Below are 17608 nucleotides of genomic sequence, written 5' to 3'. Positions count from 1 at the left end.
TTAACAACCCCTGAGCATTCCCTGAGTAACTCATGAACATCCCCTGAGCATCCAGGCACCAGCACATTGCCATGACCCAAGGGTCCATCCTACGGCCATGCCACCTCTGTCTCCTCCTGGGGATGGGGACAGTGGGAGTGTGGAGCATGGCACAGGATGGCACGGGAATGCATTGGGTGGGAGAGACACCCCCTTCCTTTGCCAGGTACCGTGCCTCAGTTTGCCCACCCGAGCAGGGATGGTGCCATAGCCCCCGGCACGGTGTTGGAGCATTGGTGGCTGCCGTGGTCATCTCTTGGCTTCCTGTTTCGGGGTCCCCATGTTGGCCATGGGGTCTCCATGTTGGCCAAGGTGCCCCCAAGCTCCGGTTGGCAATAGGGGGGTCATTGTCTTTCCTGTGCACCTCTTGGCACCCTGGCAACCCTCTGTGGTGGCAACCGCTGCACCAATCCCAGCTTGAGCTTCCTGGTCCTTTTGGGTTACCAGACAGCCACTGGAATTTCTTAAGCCTGGAATTCAATGGGGATTTTTGATTGCGTTCTGGTGATTCGCACTTGATATTCCTGGGTGTTCCACTGCAGTGTGAACGTCCTTTGTCCGGAAGCATCCCAAACTCACCAGCACCAACCGGCACCTCACGGAGCTGAAGCAATAGGGATAATGACTGGGAATGCTGGGTCGGGATGTGTCATGGAGCCCCTGGCACTAGGGTGGCTGCATAGTGACACTGGGACAAGGGACCCCTCTGTTGCCACTGTAGAGCCCTGGGATATGGAGAGGGGCCAGGGAGTAGTAGGAGCTGATGATGACCCTCCCACTGCATCCCACCACATCCCATCGCATCCTATTACCTCCCACTACATCCCATTGCATCCCATCACATCCCACTACATCCTATTGCATCCCATAATGTCCCAGTGCATCCCATCGCATCCCATCCTGTCCCATTGCATCCCACTGATCCAGCTACATCTCACTGCATCCCTTTGAATCCCACTGCATCACATGGCATTCCACTGCATTCCACCACATCCAGTCGCATCCCACTGCCTTCCACTGCATTGCATAGCATCCCATTGAATCCCATTGCATCCCTTTGCATCCCATTGCATCCCACCACATCCCAATCCCGTCACATCCAATGCATCCTATCACATCCCACTACATCTCACTGCATCAGACTGCATTCACTGCATCCCATCATATCCCACGAGACCCATTGCATTCCATCACATAGCACTACATCCCACTGCATCCCACCGTATCGCATTGCATCCCACCACATCCCACCACAGCCAGTAGCATCCCACTGCATCCCATTGAATCCCATCACATCCCCACGCATCCCACTGAATCCACTGCATCCCACTGCATTAGACTGCATCCCATTGCATCCTATCACATCCCACTGCATCCCGCTGCATCCAGCTGCATCTCACTGCATACATTGAATCCCACTACAACCCACTGCATCCTATCACATCCAGTCACATCCAAACACATCCCTTTGCATCCCACTACATCCTGTTGGATCCCACTGCATCCCATCACATTCCACAGCATCCCACTGCATCCCACCACACCCACTGCATCCCACCACATCCCAAGCATCCCATTCGCATCCCACTGCATCTCACTGCGTCCCATTGCATTCCATTGCACTGCAGCCTCCCTGCTCACACTGAAGCCTCCTTACAGCGATGCCACCCCCAGGGACACCCCTGTGCCTGCTACCAGCACCCAGGGCACCCAATATTCCCAACACTGGCACTCAGGGCCCCCTGTGTCCCTGCACACCATGGACCCACCACTGGCACCCAGGCACCCCATGGCACTGCTGCTGGCACCCACAGGTCCCAGATTCCCCATCACAGCACCCAGAGCATCCCACACTTCCATCCGCATCACCTAGAGCACCGCAATGTCCGCATCACCAGCACCCAGAACATCCCATCTCCCCACTGCTATTACCCAGAGCACCCCATGTCCCCACCACCAGCACCCAAAGCACCCGATATCCCCATCACCCAGAGCACCAAATGCCTCCACTACCAGTATTCAGAGCACCCCCTGTCCCCATCACCAGCATTCAGGACTCACAATATCCCCAGCACCCAGAGCACCCCATGTCCCAGCTGCCACACCCAGAGCACCCCCTATCCCCATCACCCAGAGCACCCCCTATCCCCATCACCAAGAGCACCCAATATCCCCACCGCCAGTACTCAGAGCACACCATGTCGCTGTCACCAGGGCACCCCATGTCCCCATTACCAGCATCCAGGATACCCAGTATCCCCAGCACCCAGAGTACCCCATGTCCCAGCTGCCAGCACCCAGAGCACCCAATATCTCCACTATCAGCACTCAGAACACCCCATGGCCTCATCACCAGCACCCAGGACTCCCAATATCGCTATCTCCATCACTCAGAGCACTCCCTGCCCCCACACATGATGTCCCATGTCCCCACCGTACTGCCAGGGTCACCTCCATCCCATCCCCTTCCCACCCCCCTGCGTTACCACCTGATTCATTCCCGGCTCCCTCCTCCTCCTTCCACGGCAAATTCCCATTTCCCAGCCGTAACCCATGGGATAATGACCCTGGGCACCCCCTTTGCACCCTTGCTTCGGGGGGGGGGGGGGGGGTACGACAACACCAGCCCTTAGCTGGGTGATGCCAGGGGTTCCTTTGGGTACCAGTGTAGGTACCAGTTCCCAGCATCACTTCCTCCCTGTTTGGGACCGCTTTGTGGGGAAGCGTTTCAACCCATACAGCACAACCGCCCCTTTTGGCAGGGATGTGGGGGGGTCCCAGCATCCACACACACACACCCCCCCCCCCCCTTTTAACCCCTCGGGGACAACAGCAGGTACAAAGAGTGAACAATATTTATTAAAATACAAAAATACACTTGGTTTTTGGACGGATTTGTCGTGGTTTTTCCTCAGTTCAGGATACAATCCCATCATTCCGGCCTTTATATAGATATAGATATAGATATAACCTCTGTTTAACCCCCCCCTCCCCACGCAGCCCCCCCTCACCCCCCCACCCCATTATTTAATTCCCATCTGATAATTCATTTTAAAGCTAAAATAAGAAATTAAAGTTAATTCCAATAGTCGAGCGGCCAGGGGGGGGCCCATTGCCGTGACCCCCCCCAAAACACCCCCCCAGCCCTTCAGGACCCCCACGAGGCACTTGCCGTCCCCGCTGGGACCCCCCCCAGTAGCCACCTCCAATGCTGGTGGCCACCCCCCCATTAGCCACATTGAGTCCCTCCCCCCGACCCCCCCAAGCCCTTAATTCCTCCTGGATCCCCCCCTTCATTCCATAAGCAGCCCATGGGGGGGGTCCCCAGTCTCAACCCCCCCCCCACTCAAAGAAGGGGTTTTGGGGGGGGTCCCCTAAAATGAGGCCAAAATCGTGTTGTGGGAGGTGTCTACAATCATATGTCAGGTCTCCCAATGGGGGCCCCCCCCGGTCCCCCCAGGAGCTTTAGCCCTGTGCCGATGCCGGTGCCAGTGGCCTTGTACTGGTGCAATGGGGTGAACTGGGGGGGGGGGGGGGGGGGGGGGGGGGGCACCCATCAGACACCCCCCCCATGCACCCACACACTTGAACTGGGGGGCGGGGAGCCCCCTTTTTGGGGTCATTTTTTGCTTTAATACATTGCAGGCAGCCAAACCCCCCCAAAAAATTCCCACCACCCCCAAAATACCCCAAGCCCCCCCCCCAGATACCCCACCCCACCCCCCCCAAATTCCTTTATTGCATGTGGAAGATTTTGGCACAACCTCCAGCCACCATCCCAGCACATGGGGAGTTGGGGGGGTCCTGCTGCATCCAACCCCCCTTTTCATCCCCAACACCCCCATTCCAAGCCCAGTCCCACCCCAGTGGCCTCCTGTCCCCAACTTCTTCCTGGATAACGGGAATTCTTTCCTCTCCCTTTTCTCTTGGAGTTAGAAACTGTGACTTGGGGGGGGGGGGGGGTGGGGGGCGTGATTTTAATATCTGCTGCTCTTCTCAGCCTGTGGATTTCGGATAGAAGCATGTACAAGAAAAGAAAAGTCTCTCCCCCAGCTCTGTACAAGAGTCACCTTCTAGATTTGGGGGGTTCTTCATTTGTGGGGGTCTTTTGGGGGGGTCTTTGTGGGGGGGGGGGTTGTGCATCCTATTGCGTTTGTGATGGGGGAGGAGGAGGAGGAAAAAGGGGAGGGGTGGGAGGAAGCTCAACCCAAAAAAGCCCCAAAGAACTAAAAAGTCATATCTGGGTCTCCTGGACTTTGTCCTTGGGGTGGGTTTGGATGATGTAGGGTTCCATAAGGGTGCTCCCGGGGGGGTGCAAGGAGTTGCCCAAGTTGTTCTCGGTCCAATGGGCCCCATGCGGTGCTTTGTAGGTGTTGTAGTTCATGTGGTCATGAACAGCGGGCAGCACCACAGCCCCCTCACCTGCAATGCCGGCGGTGGTGGTGGTCACCATGGTGGCAGTGGTGGTGGTGGTGGCGGCCGGGATGTCCTCGTCTACCTGGATGATCTCCACGGTGCGCGCGGCCGACACGGTGCTGCGCTGCTGGTGCCTCTTGCGGAGCTTGTAGAAGACAATGAGCATGGCCGCAGCCAAGAGCGTCACCGCCACGAAGCAGCCGATGATGATCTTGGTGGTCTTCATCACCTCGTCCAAGCTGGTCTGCGTCTTGTCGCCCGCGTCGGCGGTGGGGATGGCGACCTGCTTGGGTGGGCGTGTGGTCTGCACCAGGACGGTGGTGGTGGTGGTGTACGCTGGTTGGTAACCCGTCGACGTGGTGGGGACGGGCTTGGTGAACTTAGGGGAGATGTCCTCCGGGGAGATCTCAGTGGTCTCCACTGTGACGGTGGTGAAGAAGCTGTAGTTGGAGGTGTTGAGCTCGGCCGTGCTCACGTTGAGGTAGGCCGAGGCATTGGAGTTCCCCGCCACGTTGGTCACCATGCAGGTGTAAACCCCAGTGTCCGTCAGCAGGACGTGGGAGAAGTTCAAGGTGCCGTCATTGAGGACAGAGATGCGCGGGTGGTTGGACGCGTGGCTCAGCACCGTCCCGTTAGGCAGCAACCACCTAACGGAGGACATGGAAGGAGTTCGGCACTTGAGCTCGGCCACCCGCCCCTCGGAGATGTTGAGGTCCATGGGCGCGTCCATGATGAAGGGCGCCGAGCACTGGAAGGAGGTTTGGTCCACCTCCACCAGGAACCGGCCCCGCATGTGGAGCGGGGCATGGCAGCGCCCACAGCACGTCGAGTTGGTGGGGATGTACTCCCTCAACCACCACGACAGCCAGAGGATGTCGCAGTCGCAGTCCCAAGGGTTGTGGTGAAGGTGAAGCTCCACCAGGTACCGCAGAGGGGCGAAGAGGTCATGGGGCAGGGAGGAGAGGTTGTTGTGGGCCAGGTTGAGCTCCACCAGCGCCGTCAGGTCGTCGAAGGCATTGCGCTCAATCAGGTTGATCTGCGAGTTCATAATCCAGAGCTTTTTGAGGGACTTGAGCCCGTGGAAGGAGCCCGGTTTGATCTCGGGGAAGTTATTGCCCGACATCTCCAGCTCCTCCAGCCCCACTAAGGGCGTCAGGTTGGGCATGTCCTTGATGTTGCACATCCCCAGGTTGAGGTACTTGAGGTTGTACAAGCCCTCGAAAGCCCCCTCAGAGATGTACTCCAGCTTCTTGAGCTCGCCCAGGTCCAGGCGCATGAGGGAGGGCACCCGGTTGAAGGCGTACGAGGGGATGCTCTCGATGGGGTTGTTCCTCAACCACAGCTCCCTCAGCTTGGACAGGTACTCAAAGGCCCCGCTGGGGATGACGGTTAACCAGTTGTCAAAGAGCTCCAAGGTGTTGAGACTGGCCAACCCGTTGAAAGCCCCAACCTCGATCTGCCGGATGGCGTTCCTGCCCAACTGCAGGACCTCCAGGTGATGCAGGTGGCGGAACGTGTCCGCCTGGATCATCTGGATGTTGTTCTCCATCAGGTTGAGGTACCGGGTGTTGGAGGGGATGCCGGGGGGCACCTCGGCCAAGCCGCGCCGGGTGCACACCACTTTGCTCAACTGGTTACTGCAGGAGCAAACCGAGGGGCAAGCGGGGGCTCCAGGGGAGGCGGCAGCGGTGGCAACGGCCACGTAGAGGATCCAGGCGTGCACCGTCAAGTAGGAGATGAGAGCAGCTCTCCAGGCACGGCAGCGGCGGTGGCGGTGGTGGTGGTGATGGTGCACAGTTACCTGCCACAAGAGCTTCATGGTGTGGCACGTTCATCATTCACCATCATCTGGGGATGGCGGCGTCCTAAGGAAGAAGTGGCTCAGGGCCCCCCCCTGCTCCCGGCCCGGCTGGATGGAGGGATGGATGGATGGGGGGGGGGGGGGAGAGAGAAAAAGGGGTGAAAAACGTGGGTTTAGCCCCCAAAAAGGGTCTAAAAATGCTGCGTGAGGGGCGGGGGGGGCCCTGGCGAGCCCCCTCCCAGCCCGACCTACCTGGGCAAAGGGGATCCGGGACGGGGGGGGGGGGGGACACAAAATGGCTCCTGGAGGCTGTGGGGGGGGGCGGCCCGGCTAAGCGGGGGCCCGGCACCCCCCCGGCGCGGCCCGCGCCCCGCACCCGCCGCCCCGGAGCCCGGCCCGCGCCCCCCGGGGGCCCGGCATGGGGACGGGAATGGGAACGGGAAGGGGGTTGAGAACGGGGGGGAAATGGGGGAGACGGGGAGAGGAAGCAGGGGGGAAGGGGGAGGGAAGGGGGATCAGGAAGGGAGCAGGGAATGGGGAGAGGAATGAAAATAGGGGAGAGGAGAAAAGGAGAATGAAATGTGAAAATGAGAATGGGAAAGGGGGGAAAATGGAAAATGAAAATGGAAAACGAAAAGAAAAATATAAAAATAAGAATAAAAAATAAGAATAAAAATTAAAAATAGAAATTAAGATAAAAAATGAAAATAAAAATATCAATAAAAATAAAAATTTAAAGGAAAAATAAAGACTAAAAGAAAAATAAACTAAAAAATGAAAGAATAAATACAAAAAAGAGGAAAAGAAAAAATAGAAATAAAGAAAAATGAAAGAAAAGGTTAAAAATAAAAAATTTAAAAAAGGAAAATAAGGAATAAAACTGGAAAAAGGAACGATTAAAATAACAAGAGAAATAGAAAAAATAATAAAAATAAAATCTAAAATAAGGAATAAAAATAAAATTAAATAAAAATGAAATTAAATAAAAATAAAGAACGAGATAAAAATGAAAATCAAACCAAGCCAAAGGATTCGAACACAATAAAAATAAAGGCTTAAAATAAAGGCTAAAAATAAAGAATAAAAATAGAACTCGGACCAAAGCTCAAACTAAAATAAGCCCCGAGCGATCCAAATGGGGGAGAAAAAGGGATTAAAAATGACGATAAACGCTCAGGCCGGTACAAAACCGGAGGCTCCGGTCGCTGCCGGCCCCCGGCGGAGGGGCAGGAGCGCGGTCACCGGCGGCGGGGGGGGTCGCTCCGGGATGGGGGGTGCGGAGGGGGGTGCTTCTGTCGCGGGTGCTTTGCGGCGTCTCCGGCTGGAGGGTCCCGTTCCTGTTCCCGTTCCGGTTCCCGTCGCGATTCCTTCCCGCATCCGCGATCAGCAGCCGCTGGCTCCGGTTCTCCCGGGCGGGGCGGCGGCGGCGGCCCCGGGGCCGGCGGGCATCGTGCTCCGGTGCTGGCGACTGCGGGGCCCGGTGCGGGGCTCGGGGCCGGGTTCGGGGCCGGGCTCGATGCGGGGCTCGGTGCGGTGCCCGGTGCGATGCCCGGTGCCGGTATCTGTGCGGGGCCCGGTGCCGGGTTCAGTGCTGGTCTCGGTGCCGGTATCGATGCCTGGATCTGTGTGGGGCTCGGTGCGGTGCCCGATGCGGAGCTGGGTGCGGGGCTCGGTGCAGAGCTCAATGCCGGGCTCGGTGCGGGGCTCGGTGCGGGGCTCGATACCGGTATCGGTGCCGGGCTCGGTGCGGGGCTCGGTGCGGGGCTCGGTGCGGGCGGGAGCCGCGCAGGCGGCTGGCTCATCCTTTTGTCCTTCAACGGCAACGCGGCTGCTGACGCATCGCGCCGGGAGCCCGGGAGCGGCGGGGGATGCTCCGCAAGCACCGATGGACTACACCCCCCCCCCTTACCCCGCATCTACCGGGACCCCCCCCCTCCCACCACCCCCCACCCCCCCACAACGTTCTGGAGGGGGCCCCGACCGGCCCCGGTGCAGCCGGTGCGGCGGGTGGGAGCTATTTTCCACTCTGGATGGAGGATGATGCGGGATGATGGGCTTCCTCCTCCCTCCTCCTTCTGCCCACCCAACCGAGCCCGGTGGCCCTGACCCCCCTCGGACACAAGGACCGATGGACGGATGCACGGAGCCGGCAGCTTTAAGGTGATGGGAGGGTGGGGGAGACACAGACACGCGGCTCCATCCGTGGCAAACCGCCCTCCCCCCCCCCAATCCTCCCTCGGTCCCTGACACACACACCCCACATCCCCCCCCGCCATCCCTGGACCCTCCTTTTCCACCGGGCTCAAGGCTGAGACCAGATGCAAGCTGGGACACCAATGGAGGGGACAATAAATGGGGGAGAGGGGGGGAACGGCTCTGCCATGGGCACAATGCTGCAGTGATGGGCATGTGGGTACCGATGAATGGGGGGGGGGGGGGGGGGTTGACACTGCTTTGACCGTCCTCCCCCAGGCACTGTGGGGTGGGTGATTAGTGCTGGGCAGTTAATGAACCTCTAGGGCCCCCAGGGTCCCATGGGTGCTGCAAGGTGGGGGCAGTCTGAGGTGCTGGGGGGGGTGCTGCCCACCCCCCACCCCCCCCCAGGCTAGGAGTGAGGGAGGGGATAGGGAGATGATGGAGGTATCCCAGAAGTGGGGCTCAGACCCCCCCAGGAGTGGGTTGGGACCCACCTGGGACTGGGGCTGAGACCTCCCAGAGCAGGGATGGGACCGTCCGGCAGTGCTGGCAGGAGCTGCTCCATGCATTTGGGCGCCTGTGGGTGCTCTCCAAGGGGCTTTATGTGGGCCCAAGTGCGGCCCCTGGCCCTAGACTTCATGAGGGGACACTTGTGGGGTGGGAGGCAGGAGAGGGGTCACCCACTGGGGTGCTAGGCATGGCTGGGTCTGGGTGCTTCAGCTGCAGCATGTTCTGCCTGCATCTCTTGCCTGCATCTCCTGTCTGTATGGCATCTCCTGCCTGCACAGCGTCTCCTGCCTGCACAGCATCTCCTGCCTGCACAGTATCTCCTGCTTGCATGGCATCTACTGCCTGCATAGTGTCTCTTGCCTGCATCTCCTGCTTTTATCCTCTGCCTGTACAGCATCTCCTGCCTGCATGGCATCTACTGCCTGCACAGCATCTCCTGCCTGCGTCCTCTGCTTTTGTACAGCATCTCCTGCCTGCATGGCATCTCCTGCCTGCACAGCATCTCCTGCCTGCATCTCCTGCTTTTATCCTCTGCCTGTACAGCATCTCCTGCCTGTATGGCTATCTCCTGCCTGCACGCCATCTCCTGCCTGGACAGCATCTACTGCCTGTACAGCATCTCCTGCCTTCATCCTCTGCCTCTACAGCATCTCCTGCCTGCATTTCCTGCCTTCATCCTCTGCCTTTACAGTATCTCCTGCCTGTGTGTGTCTCCTGCCTGCCCACCCCTGAAGCACTGGGGGGCTGTAGGCCCCCAGGTTTAATGGGGGTGCACCCAGGCCACTCCAGTTTGCGCTCACTGGCTTTGCACACTCCAGTTTCGTCTCTGGTTTGTGCGCTCCCTTTTACATACTGGTTCACCCTCTGGGCTGCACCCCAGTTTGCTCACTGGTTTGCACCTCCACTGTGCCAGGGGGGCCAGGTGGGCTCCTGACCCTTTCCCTGGTGCAGAGCCACAGGACCAGGACATGGCACAGGCACAAGAGCCACCATGGCCCTTGGTCACGCCTTCGATCCTGGGTTCTGCCCAGCACTCCCAGTGCTACCCAGTGCTCCCAATGCTACCTCATGTTCCCAGTGCTCCCAGTGCTGCCCAGTGCTACCTGGTGCTCCCAGTGCTACCCAGGGCTCCCCAGTGCTACCCAGTGCTCCCAATGCTACTTGATGTTCCCAGTGCTCCCAGTGCTGCCCAGTGCTACCTGGTGCTCCCAGTGCTACCCAGGGCTCCCCAGTGCTCCCAGTGCTGCCAGTGCTGCCCAGCGCAGGCAGGGAGCTCCAGACACAGAGGCTGGGGTGTTCCTGCCCTCAGCTGGGTGCCTAGGAACACATCTGAGTACTCTTATGGAGCACATCTGAGCAGATGGAGCACATCTGGGTGCTGGTGGATTGGAGCTGCGTGCCCAGGAGCAGAGCTGGGTGCTGATGGAGCCAGTCTGGGTGCTCATGAATCACACCCAGGTGCTGATGGCTTGGAGCTGGGTGCCCTGGAGCACCTCTGGGTGCCATGGATCAGATGAGGGTGCTCATGGCGCACATCTGAGGCTTACATGCCATGGATCAGACATGGGTGCTGATGGAGGGTGGCTTTTGGCCAGGCACCCACCCAGCACATGTCAAGCCCCATTATATCCATCCATTGCTTCATCGACGCAGGTTGGAGCCTCCGTGATGAAGAGGAGTGCGTGCGGCCAAAGGCTGGTGGGGATGGGTGGTGGCTGGGTCCCAGCCAGCGCTGAGGGTGCCCCTTGGCCTCCCACAGGTTGAGGTGGAGGTGGAGAGCATGGACAAGGCCGGGAACTTCATCGGGTGGCTGCACACGGAGGGGCTGAACCTGTCGGTGGCGCTCGTGGAGCACGCGCTCTCCAAGGTGCACTTCACTGCCGAGCGCAGCCCCTACTACAAGGCACTGCTGGCGGCAGAGGAGGCCGCCAAGCAGAAGAAGGAGAAGGTGAGCATGGGGTGGGCGCATCCCCGGGGCTGTCACCAACACCAGGGGTGTTCCTAGGCCAAGGGATGTTCCTACCCCAAGAGGTGTCCCCACCCCAAGGGCTGCCCCCAGTCCAAGAGGAGATGTCCCCATGCCAAAGGACATTCCCATCCCAAGGGATGTCTCCACCCCAAGGGATGTCCTGTTTTCAAGAGATGTCCCCATGACAAGAGGTGTCCCACCTCTAAGAGTCCCCACCCCAAGGGTTGTCCCCGTGACAAGGAATGTCCCCACCCCAAGAGATATCTCCAACCCATGGAACATTCCCACCCCAGTGTATGTCCCCATGCCACTAGATGACACCATGCTAAAAGATGTCTGCACCGCAAGGGACATTCCCACCCCAAGGGTTGTGCTCACCCCAAGGAATGTCCCCGTGCCAAGGGATGTCCCTACCCCAAGAGATGTCCTCACCCCATGTCTAAGAGTTGTCCTCGCCCCAAGGGGTGTCCCCATACCAAGAGATGTCCCAACCCTAAGGGATGTTCCCCCCAGGAGTTGTCCTCACCCCAAGGAATGTCTTTACCCCAAGAGATGTCCCCTACCCCATGAGACATCCTTACCCCAAGTGATGTCCCCATGCCAGGTGTTGTCCCCACCATTGGCACACAGGATCCTGGATGCCACCACATCCATCATCCCCATGCCAGTGGCATCAACCGTGCCCATGGTGTCCCCAACCACTGTGTGTGTCCCCATTGCCAGGTGTGGTCCCACTACGAGGAGGCGCCGGTGGAGGAGGTGGTGCCAGTGCTGGAGGAGAAGGAGCGCACGGCCAACTACAAACCCGTGTTCGTGACGGAGATCACGGACGACCTCCACTTCTATGTGCAGGACGTGGAGACGGGTACGGGCACGGCCTTGGGTCCCCATCACCCCCTGCAGTGCCCAAATGTGCCCCTGACCTTAAACCTCAGCCCTGCACCGAGGCTTCCACCTCTTGGCCCTGGGTCCCAATCTTGAGCCCTACCCCCAGGGCCCAAAGGTGGCCCCAGGCCCTCAACCTGGACCCCACTTGCATCAGTTGGTGAGGGGCTCACCCCTGCCCCCCCCAGCCCTAGGGGTGGGCAGAGCAGGTGCTGGATGAGGTCCCCAACCCACAGGTGCCCAACTGGAGAAGCTGATGGAGAACATGCGCACAGAGGTGGGCAGCCACCCGCCAGTGGAGGGCTCCTACGCCCCTCGTCGGGGTGACTTCTGCATCGCCAAGTTTGTGGATGGAGAATGGTGAGGAGAGGTCCTGGTCCCCCCAGTCCCAGTGTGGGATGTGATTGCCCCACGCCAAGGGGTGGTCGTGGGGTGACACCATCCCCATCCCATCCAGGTACCGGGCCCGGGTGGAGAAGGTAGAGTCTGCCGCCAAGGTCCACATCTTCTACATTGATTATGGCAACGTAAGTGCTTGGTGTGATGGGGGCTGTGGGTGGGGGGCACCCTGGAGTGACAACTGGGTCACGCCAGCTCCAGATGTGTTGGAGGGGGGCTGGCTGTGACCTTCAGCCTGGCTGAAGGTGTCCAGCACCCTTGGGTGACCTCCTAACCCTGGCATCAGGGTACCCAGCACCCTGGATGCTCTTCTAACCCCAGGAATGGGGATCCCATCACTGATGTCCAGCACCCTCAGGTGCCCTCCCAACCCTGGCACTGGGATCCCATTACAGGGTGTCCAGCATCCTTGGGTATTTTCTCAGCGCTGGAACCAGAGTACCCAGAACCCTTGGGTGCCCTCCCAGCCACACCCCTGAATGCGCATCAGGAGATGGCCAGCACCTTTGGGTGGCATCCTAACCCTGGCACTGGGGATACCAGCATGGGGAGCCCAGCACCTTGGGTGCCCTACCAAAACCATGTCTGGGAGCCCATCATGAAGTGCCCAGCACCCTTGGGTGCCCTCCCAATCCCACCCCTTGATGCCCATCACCCTTGGCTGCTCTTCCAACCCCAACACTGAGGATCCCATCACCGGGTACCCATCACCCTCAAGTAGTTTCCCAACACCGGGGACCCCATCGCTGTGCCCCAGCACCCATGGATGCCCCATTCTCTCCTGTCGCCCCGCAGAAGGAGACACTGCCCGCCACCCGCTTGGCCGCGCTTCCCCCCGCCTTCAGCACCCGCGTGCTCCCAGCACAAGCCACCGAGTACAAGTTCGCCTTCATCCAGGTGCCCCAGGACGTGAGTTTGGGGGGGTCTGGGTGGTGCTGATGGGCTCCTGGTCCCAGGTGGCACCTCAGGGCCTGATGCCCCATGCCCCACAGGATGATGCCCGGGCGGACGCGGTGGACAGCGTGGTCAGGGACATCCAGAACACCCAGTGCCTGCTCAACGTGGAGCACCTGGGGCCCGGCTGTCCCCACGTCACCCTCCAGTTCGCTGACTCCAAGAGTGACGTGGGGCTGGGGCTAGTCAAGGAGGGGCTGGTCATGGTCGAAGTGCGCAAGGAGAAGCAGTTCCAGAAAGTGGTAGGTGATGGAGGGCTCAAGGAGGGTCCCCACCACAGCCATGGGTGGTCAGAAAGCTTGGGGGAGCACCAAATCCTGCCAAGGAGAGGATGTGGGTTCACCCCCTGGTCCTGTGTCCCCACAGATCACTGAGTACCTGAATGCACAGGAGACGGCCAAAAGCGCCCGGGTGAGTTAGGGGGTGGGAGGGGGGCCTTGTATTTGGGTGCCGAGGTGGTGCCGCCCAACTCAAGGGGAGATGTTGGATGTCATACCAGTGCTCCTGGGGTGATCATTAATTGTTTTACCCACATCTCCAGAAGATTCTAGATGTGGTGCTACCATCTTTCTTTGATGTGATACTTGATGTGATACCCATATCTCTGGCAGATCCTGGATGTGGTACCCCCATCTCCAGGGAGGTGCTGGCTGTGGTACTCCCATTTCCAGGGAGATGCTGAATGCAGCCCCCCATCTCTGGGGTGATCCTGGATGTGGTACCCACATCTCAAAGGAGATCCTGTATGCAGTACCCCATTTCCAAGGAGATGCTGGATGTGGTACCCCCATCTCCAGGAATGCGATGGGGTGTAGCCCCCTTCTCTGGGCTCCTCTGGATGTGGTACCCACAACCTTAGAGAGATGCTGGCTGCAGCTGCCCCATCTCCAGGCAGATCCTGGATGTGGTACCCCATCTCCAAGGAGATGCTGGATGCAGACCCCATCTCTGCAGTGATGCTGGATGTGACACACCCATCTCCAGGGGTTCCTCTGGCCATGGTCCCATCCCATCCGCTCTCTTGCAGCTCAACCTCTGGCGCTACGGAGATTTCCGCGCAGACGACGCAGATGAGTTCGGCTACAGCCGCTGAGGGATGCTCCAGGGGGGCTGCAGCCCCCCAGCAACCCCATACCAATGTCCCCCTTCCATTCACCCACCGCTCCATCACCCCTCCATCATCCATCCATCCATCCATCCATCCATCCATCCATCCATCCCCTTGTCCCGTCCCATCGCCCCGGAGGCCAGGGCAGCCAAGGTGGTGACCACAGCTCCATGCCCTGGGAATGTCGGGATTGGGGTTGTCTGCAGCCCCCCCCACCTTGGGCCCCACAACAGCTGAACGTGACCCCTCTGTCCTGCCCCCCCAGGCCTGTATTTAAAGCTTCAGAGGCCCAATAAACGTAGTCAAGCGTCTTCTCCGTTCTGGTGTCCCCCAGGTTCATTCTATCTCCAAGCTGTGACCACTGGGAAGGGGGTTCCTCCATAGTGGGGCAGTCCCAGGGTCCCAACCGTGTCCTGCTGTGGGGAGAGGGTTCAGGGAAGAGGGAGGAGATGGTGCAGGGTCTGGTCCAAGGCCTTCCTGGAGCCCCAGGTCCCACCCATGGAGCTTGAACCTGGGACCCAAAGCTGGACCCCAGACCTGGGTGTCAGTTGGGGACTTTCAGAATGGGTCCCAAATGGGGTTGTTAAACCTCAACCTTGGACCTCTGGTCCCAGCCCTGGGTCCTAAATGTGGCTCCTGACCTCGAACTTCAACCCTGGGTCCCAAATGTGGCCTCTAGACCTGGATTTCAACCCCAGGCCCCAACCATGGAGCTGAATCTGAGCCCCAAGTACCCATCATGGACCTCAACCCTGGTGCCCATCCTGGACCCCAGCCCTGCACCCAACCATCACCCAGCCGTCACCCTGACCCAGGGTTGGGGAAAAGGGGGTGCTCCCTGCACCCTGAGGTGCCCTCACCCACCCCAACCCAAGCCAGTGCTGGTCACCTCAGTGCTGCTGGTCCCAGTCCCTATGGGGCCACCATCAGTGCCACTCAGGGGGCCACTGGTCAGTGTCACCCATGGGCACCAGCACGGTGGTGCCACCATCCCCAATGTCCCCATTGCTGGTGATCGATGGTCACGATGGGGGGGTTGGGGGTAGGTCCCTATCCCCTCTGGCCATCTTTGGTCCTGGGTGTTAATTATAGCTCTGCACTAATTGAGATTGATCTATTAGGAGCTGGGAGCACTGGTGCTGGGGCCAGTGATTAGCTCCAGCAAGCACTGGGATTAAAGGAAGGGATGGGGGGGATGAGTTTTGGAATGTGGGTGGCTGCTCCTACCCCAACAGCTCCATGTCCATCACTGGGTGCTGGTCTTTGAGAGTCCCTGGAGGCCTCATTGGTGCCTGTCTTTATCTGGGGGGGCTCTTGGGGTCTTTGATCACCCCTGGGGGTCTTGACTGTGTCTGTTCCTCTCCGGCATTTGACCTTGGTCCATCATTGGAGCTGGGATGAACCGTTCCCATCAGTGCCGAGGGCACAAGAGGGGACACGGCCACCACAGGGACACCACGGGTGACACCGCGGGTGACAACGTGAGGGTGTCCGGGGAGACACACGGACAGGAACACGGGGGGGGATGTGTCCCAAACAGAGGGTGCTGAGACCCCACTGTGGCACTGCCGAGGGAAGTGAGACCGTCCCTTGGGTCCTGCCGTGTCACCACTGTCACTAGATAGGGGATACCAGAGAACTCTATGGCAGGGGATCCAATGTTCCCAGTGTCCCAAATGGCATCAGTGTCCCCAGTCAGGGGACCCAAGTGATCCCCATTCACATCTCACTGGGCACCAGTGTGAACTGGCGGAGGACAAGCGGCCGGCTTGTGGCTGTGGTGGGCGGGACTGGGCGGAACCGGGAGGTGCTGGGCGGTGCGCAGAGCGACGGACACGAGAGGGAAACGGCGACACCTGCCGGTACCGGTACAACACATCCCGGTACAGCTCCATCCCGGTACAGCTCCATCCCGGTACAGCTCCATCCCAGTACAGCTCCGTCCCGGTACAGCTCCATCTCGGTGCAGCTCCATCCCAATACAGCTCCATCCCGGTACAGCTCCGTCCCGGTACAGCTCCGTCCCGGTACAGCTCCATCCCGGTACAGCTCCGTCCCGGTACAGCTCCGTCCCGGTACAGCTCCATCCCAGTACAGCTATATCCCAGTACAGCTCCGTCCCAGTACAGCTCCATCCCAGTACAGCTCCATTCCGGTAGAGCTCCATCCCAGTACAGCTCTATCCCAGTACAGCTCTATCCCAGTACAGCTCCATCCCAGTGCAGCTCTATCCCGGTAGAGCTCTATCCCGGTAGAGCTCCATCCCGGTCCAGTTCCATCCCAGTACAGCTCCATCCCGGTAGAGCTCCATCCCAGTACAGCTCCATCCCGATACAGCGCTATCCCGGTACAACTCAATCCCGGTACAGCTCCATCCTGGTACAGCTCCATCCCGGTACAGCTCCATCCCAGTACAGCTCTATCCCAGTACAGCTCTATCCCGGTACAGCTCCATCCCAGTGCAGCTCCATCCCAGTACAGCTCCATCCCAGTACAGCTCTATCCCAGTACAGCTCTATCCCGGTACAGCTCCATCCCAGTGCAGCTCCATCCCAGTACAGCTCCATCCCAGTACAGCTCCATCCCAGTACAGCTCTATCCCGGTACAGCTCCATCCCAGTGCAGCTCCATCCCAGTACAGCTCCATCCCAGTACAGATCTATCCCGGTACAGCTCCATCCCGGTACAGCTCCATCCCAGTACAGCTCCATCCCAGTACAGATCTATCCCAGTACAGCTCCATCCCAGTACAGCTCCATCCCAGTACAGCTCCACCCAGTGCAGCTCCATCCCAGTACAGGTTTATCCCGGTACAGCTCCATCCCAGTACATCTCCATCCCGGTGCAGCTCCATCCCAGTACAGCTCCATCCCAGTACAGCTCTATCCCAGTACAGATCTATCCCAGTAGAGCTCCATCCCAGTAGAGCTCCATCCCAGTACAGCTCCATCCCAGTACAGCTCTATCCCAGTACAGATCTAACCCAGTACAGCTCCATCCCAGTACAGCTCCATCCCAGTACAGCTCCATCCCAGTACAGCTCTATCCCAGTACAGATCTAACCCAGTACAGCTCCATCCCGGTAGAGCTCCATCCCAGTACAGCTCCATGCCGGTACAGCTCCATCCCGGTGCAGCTCTATCCCAGTACAGCTCCATCGCGGTACAGCTCCATCTCCATACAGCTCCATCCCGGTACAGCTCTATCCCAGTACAGCTCCATCGCGGTACAGCTCCATCCCGGTACAGCTCCATCCCAGTATAACCCGTCCCAGCATAGCCCCGTAATTAGCACTGTGTGTGCATATGTGCGCATGCAAAGTGCATATGTG

The 17608-nt window shown here is 59.1% G+C and overlaps 2 protein-coding genes across 2 annotated transcripts in view; one reads left to right on the top strand and one right to left on the bottom strand.

The window, feature by feature from the left end:
• Window positions 1-14490, top strand: part of SND1 (staphylococcal nuclease and tudor domain containing 1) — a 99751-nt gene extending 85261 nt beyond the window's left edge. Inside the window, exons 18-25 of the mRNA XM_057429359.1 lie at window positions 10722-10910; window positions 11655-11796; window positions 12053-12176; window positions 12274-12343; window positions 13011-13124; window positions 13208-13411; window positions 13536-13580; window positions 14197-14490. Of these exons, the coding sequence (XP_057285342.1) occupies window positions 10722-10910; window positions 11655-11796; window positions 12053-12176; window positions 12274-12343; window positions 13011-13124; window positions 13208-13411; window positions 13536-13580; window positions 14197-14262 (954 nt within the window). The 3' untranslated portion in view covers window positions 14263-14490. The remainder of the gene's footprint in view (window positions 1-10721; window positions 10911-11654; window positions 11797-12052; window positions 12177-12273; window positions 12344-13010; window positions 13125-13207; window positions 13412-13535; window positions 13581-14196) is intronic.
• Window positions 4002-6901, bottom strand: LRRC4 (leucine rich repeat containing 4). The gene has a single exon (XM_057429364.1). The coding sequence runs from the start codon at window positions 6272-6274 to the stop codon at window positions 4274-4276; it is 2001 nt and encodes a 666-aa protein (XP_057285347.1). The 5' UTR covers window positions 6275-6901; the 3' UTR covers window positions 4002-4273.
• Window positions 14491-17608: the final 3118 nt, after the last annotated feature.

Source organism: Pezoporus wallicus, unplaced genomic scaffold (genome assembly GCF_028554395.1).
Source record: "Pezoporus wallicus isolate ANWC-B61680 ecotype Strahan unplaced genomic scaffold, APGP_CSIRO_Pwel_v1 contig_5069, whole genome shotgun sequence".
NCBI lineage: Eukaryota > Metazoa > Chordata > Aves > Psittaciformes > Psittacidae > Pezoporus > Pezoporus wallicus.
The sequence above is the reverse complement of the archived record's forward strand: the minus strand, read 5'-3'. Positions and strand labels throughout refer to the sequence as shown.

Coding starts and splice junctions, on each gene's coding strand:
- LRRC4 (XM_057429364.1), bottom strand. CDS start 6,274: ATGAAGCTCTTGTGGCAGGTAACTGTGCACCATCACCACCACCACCGC.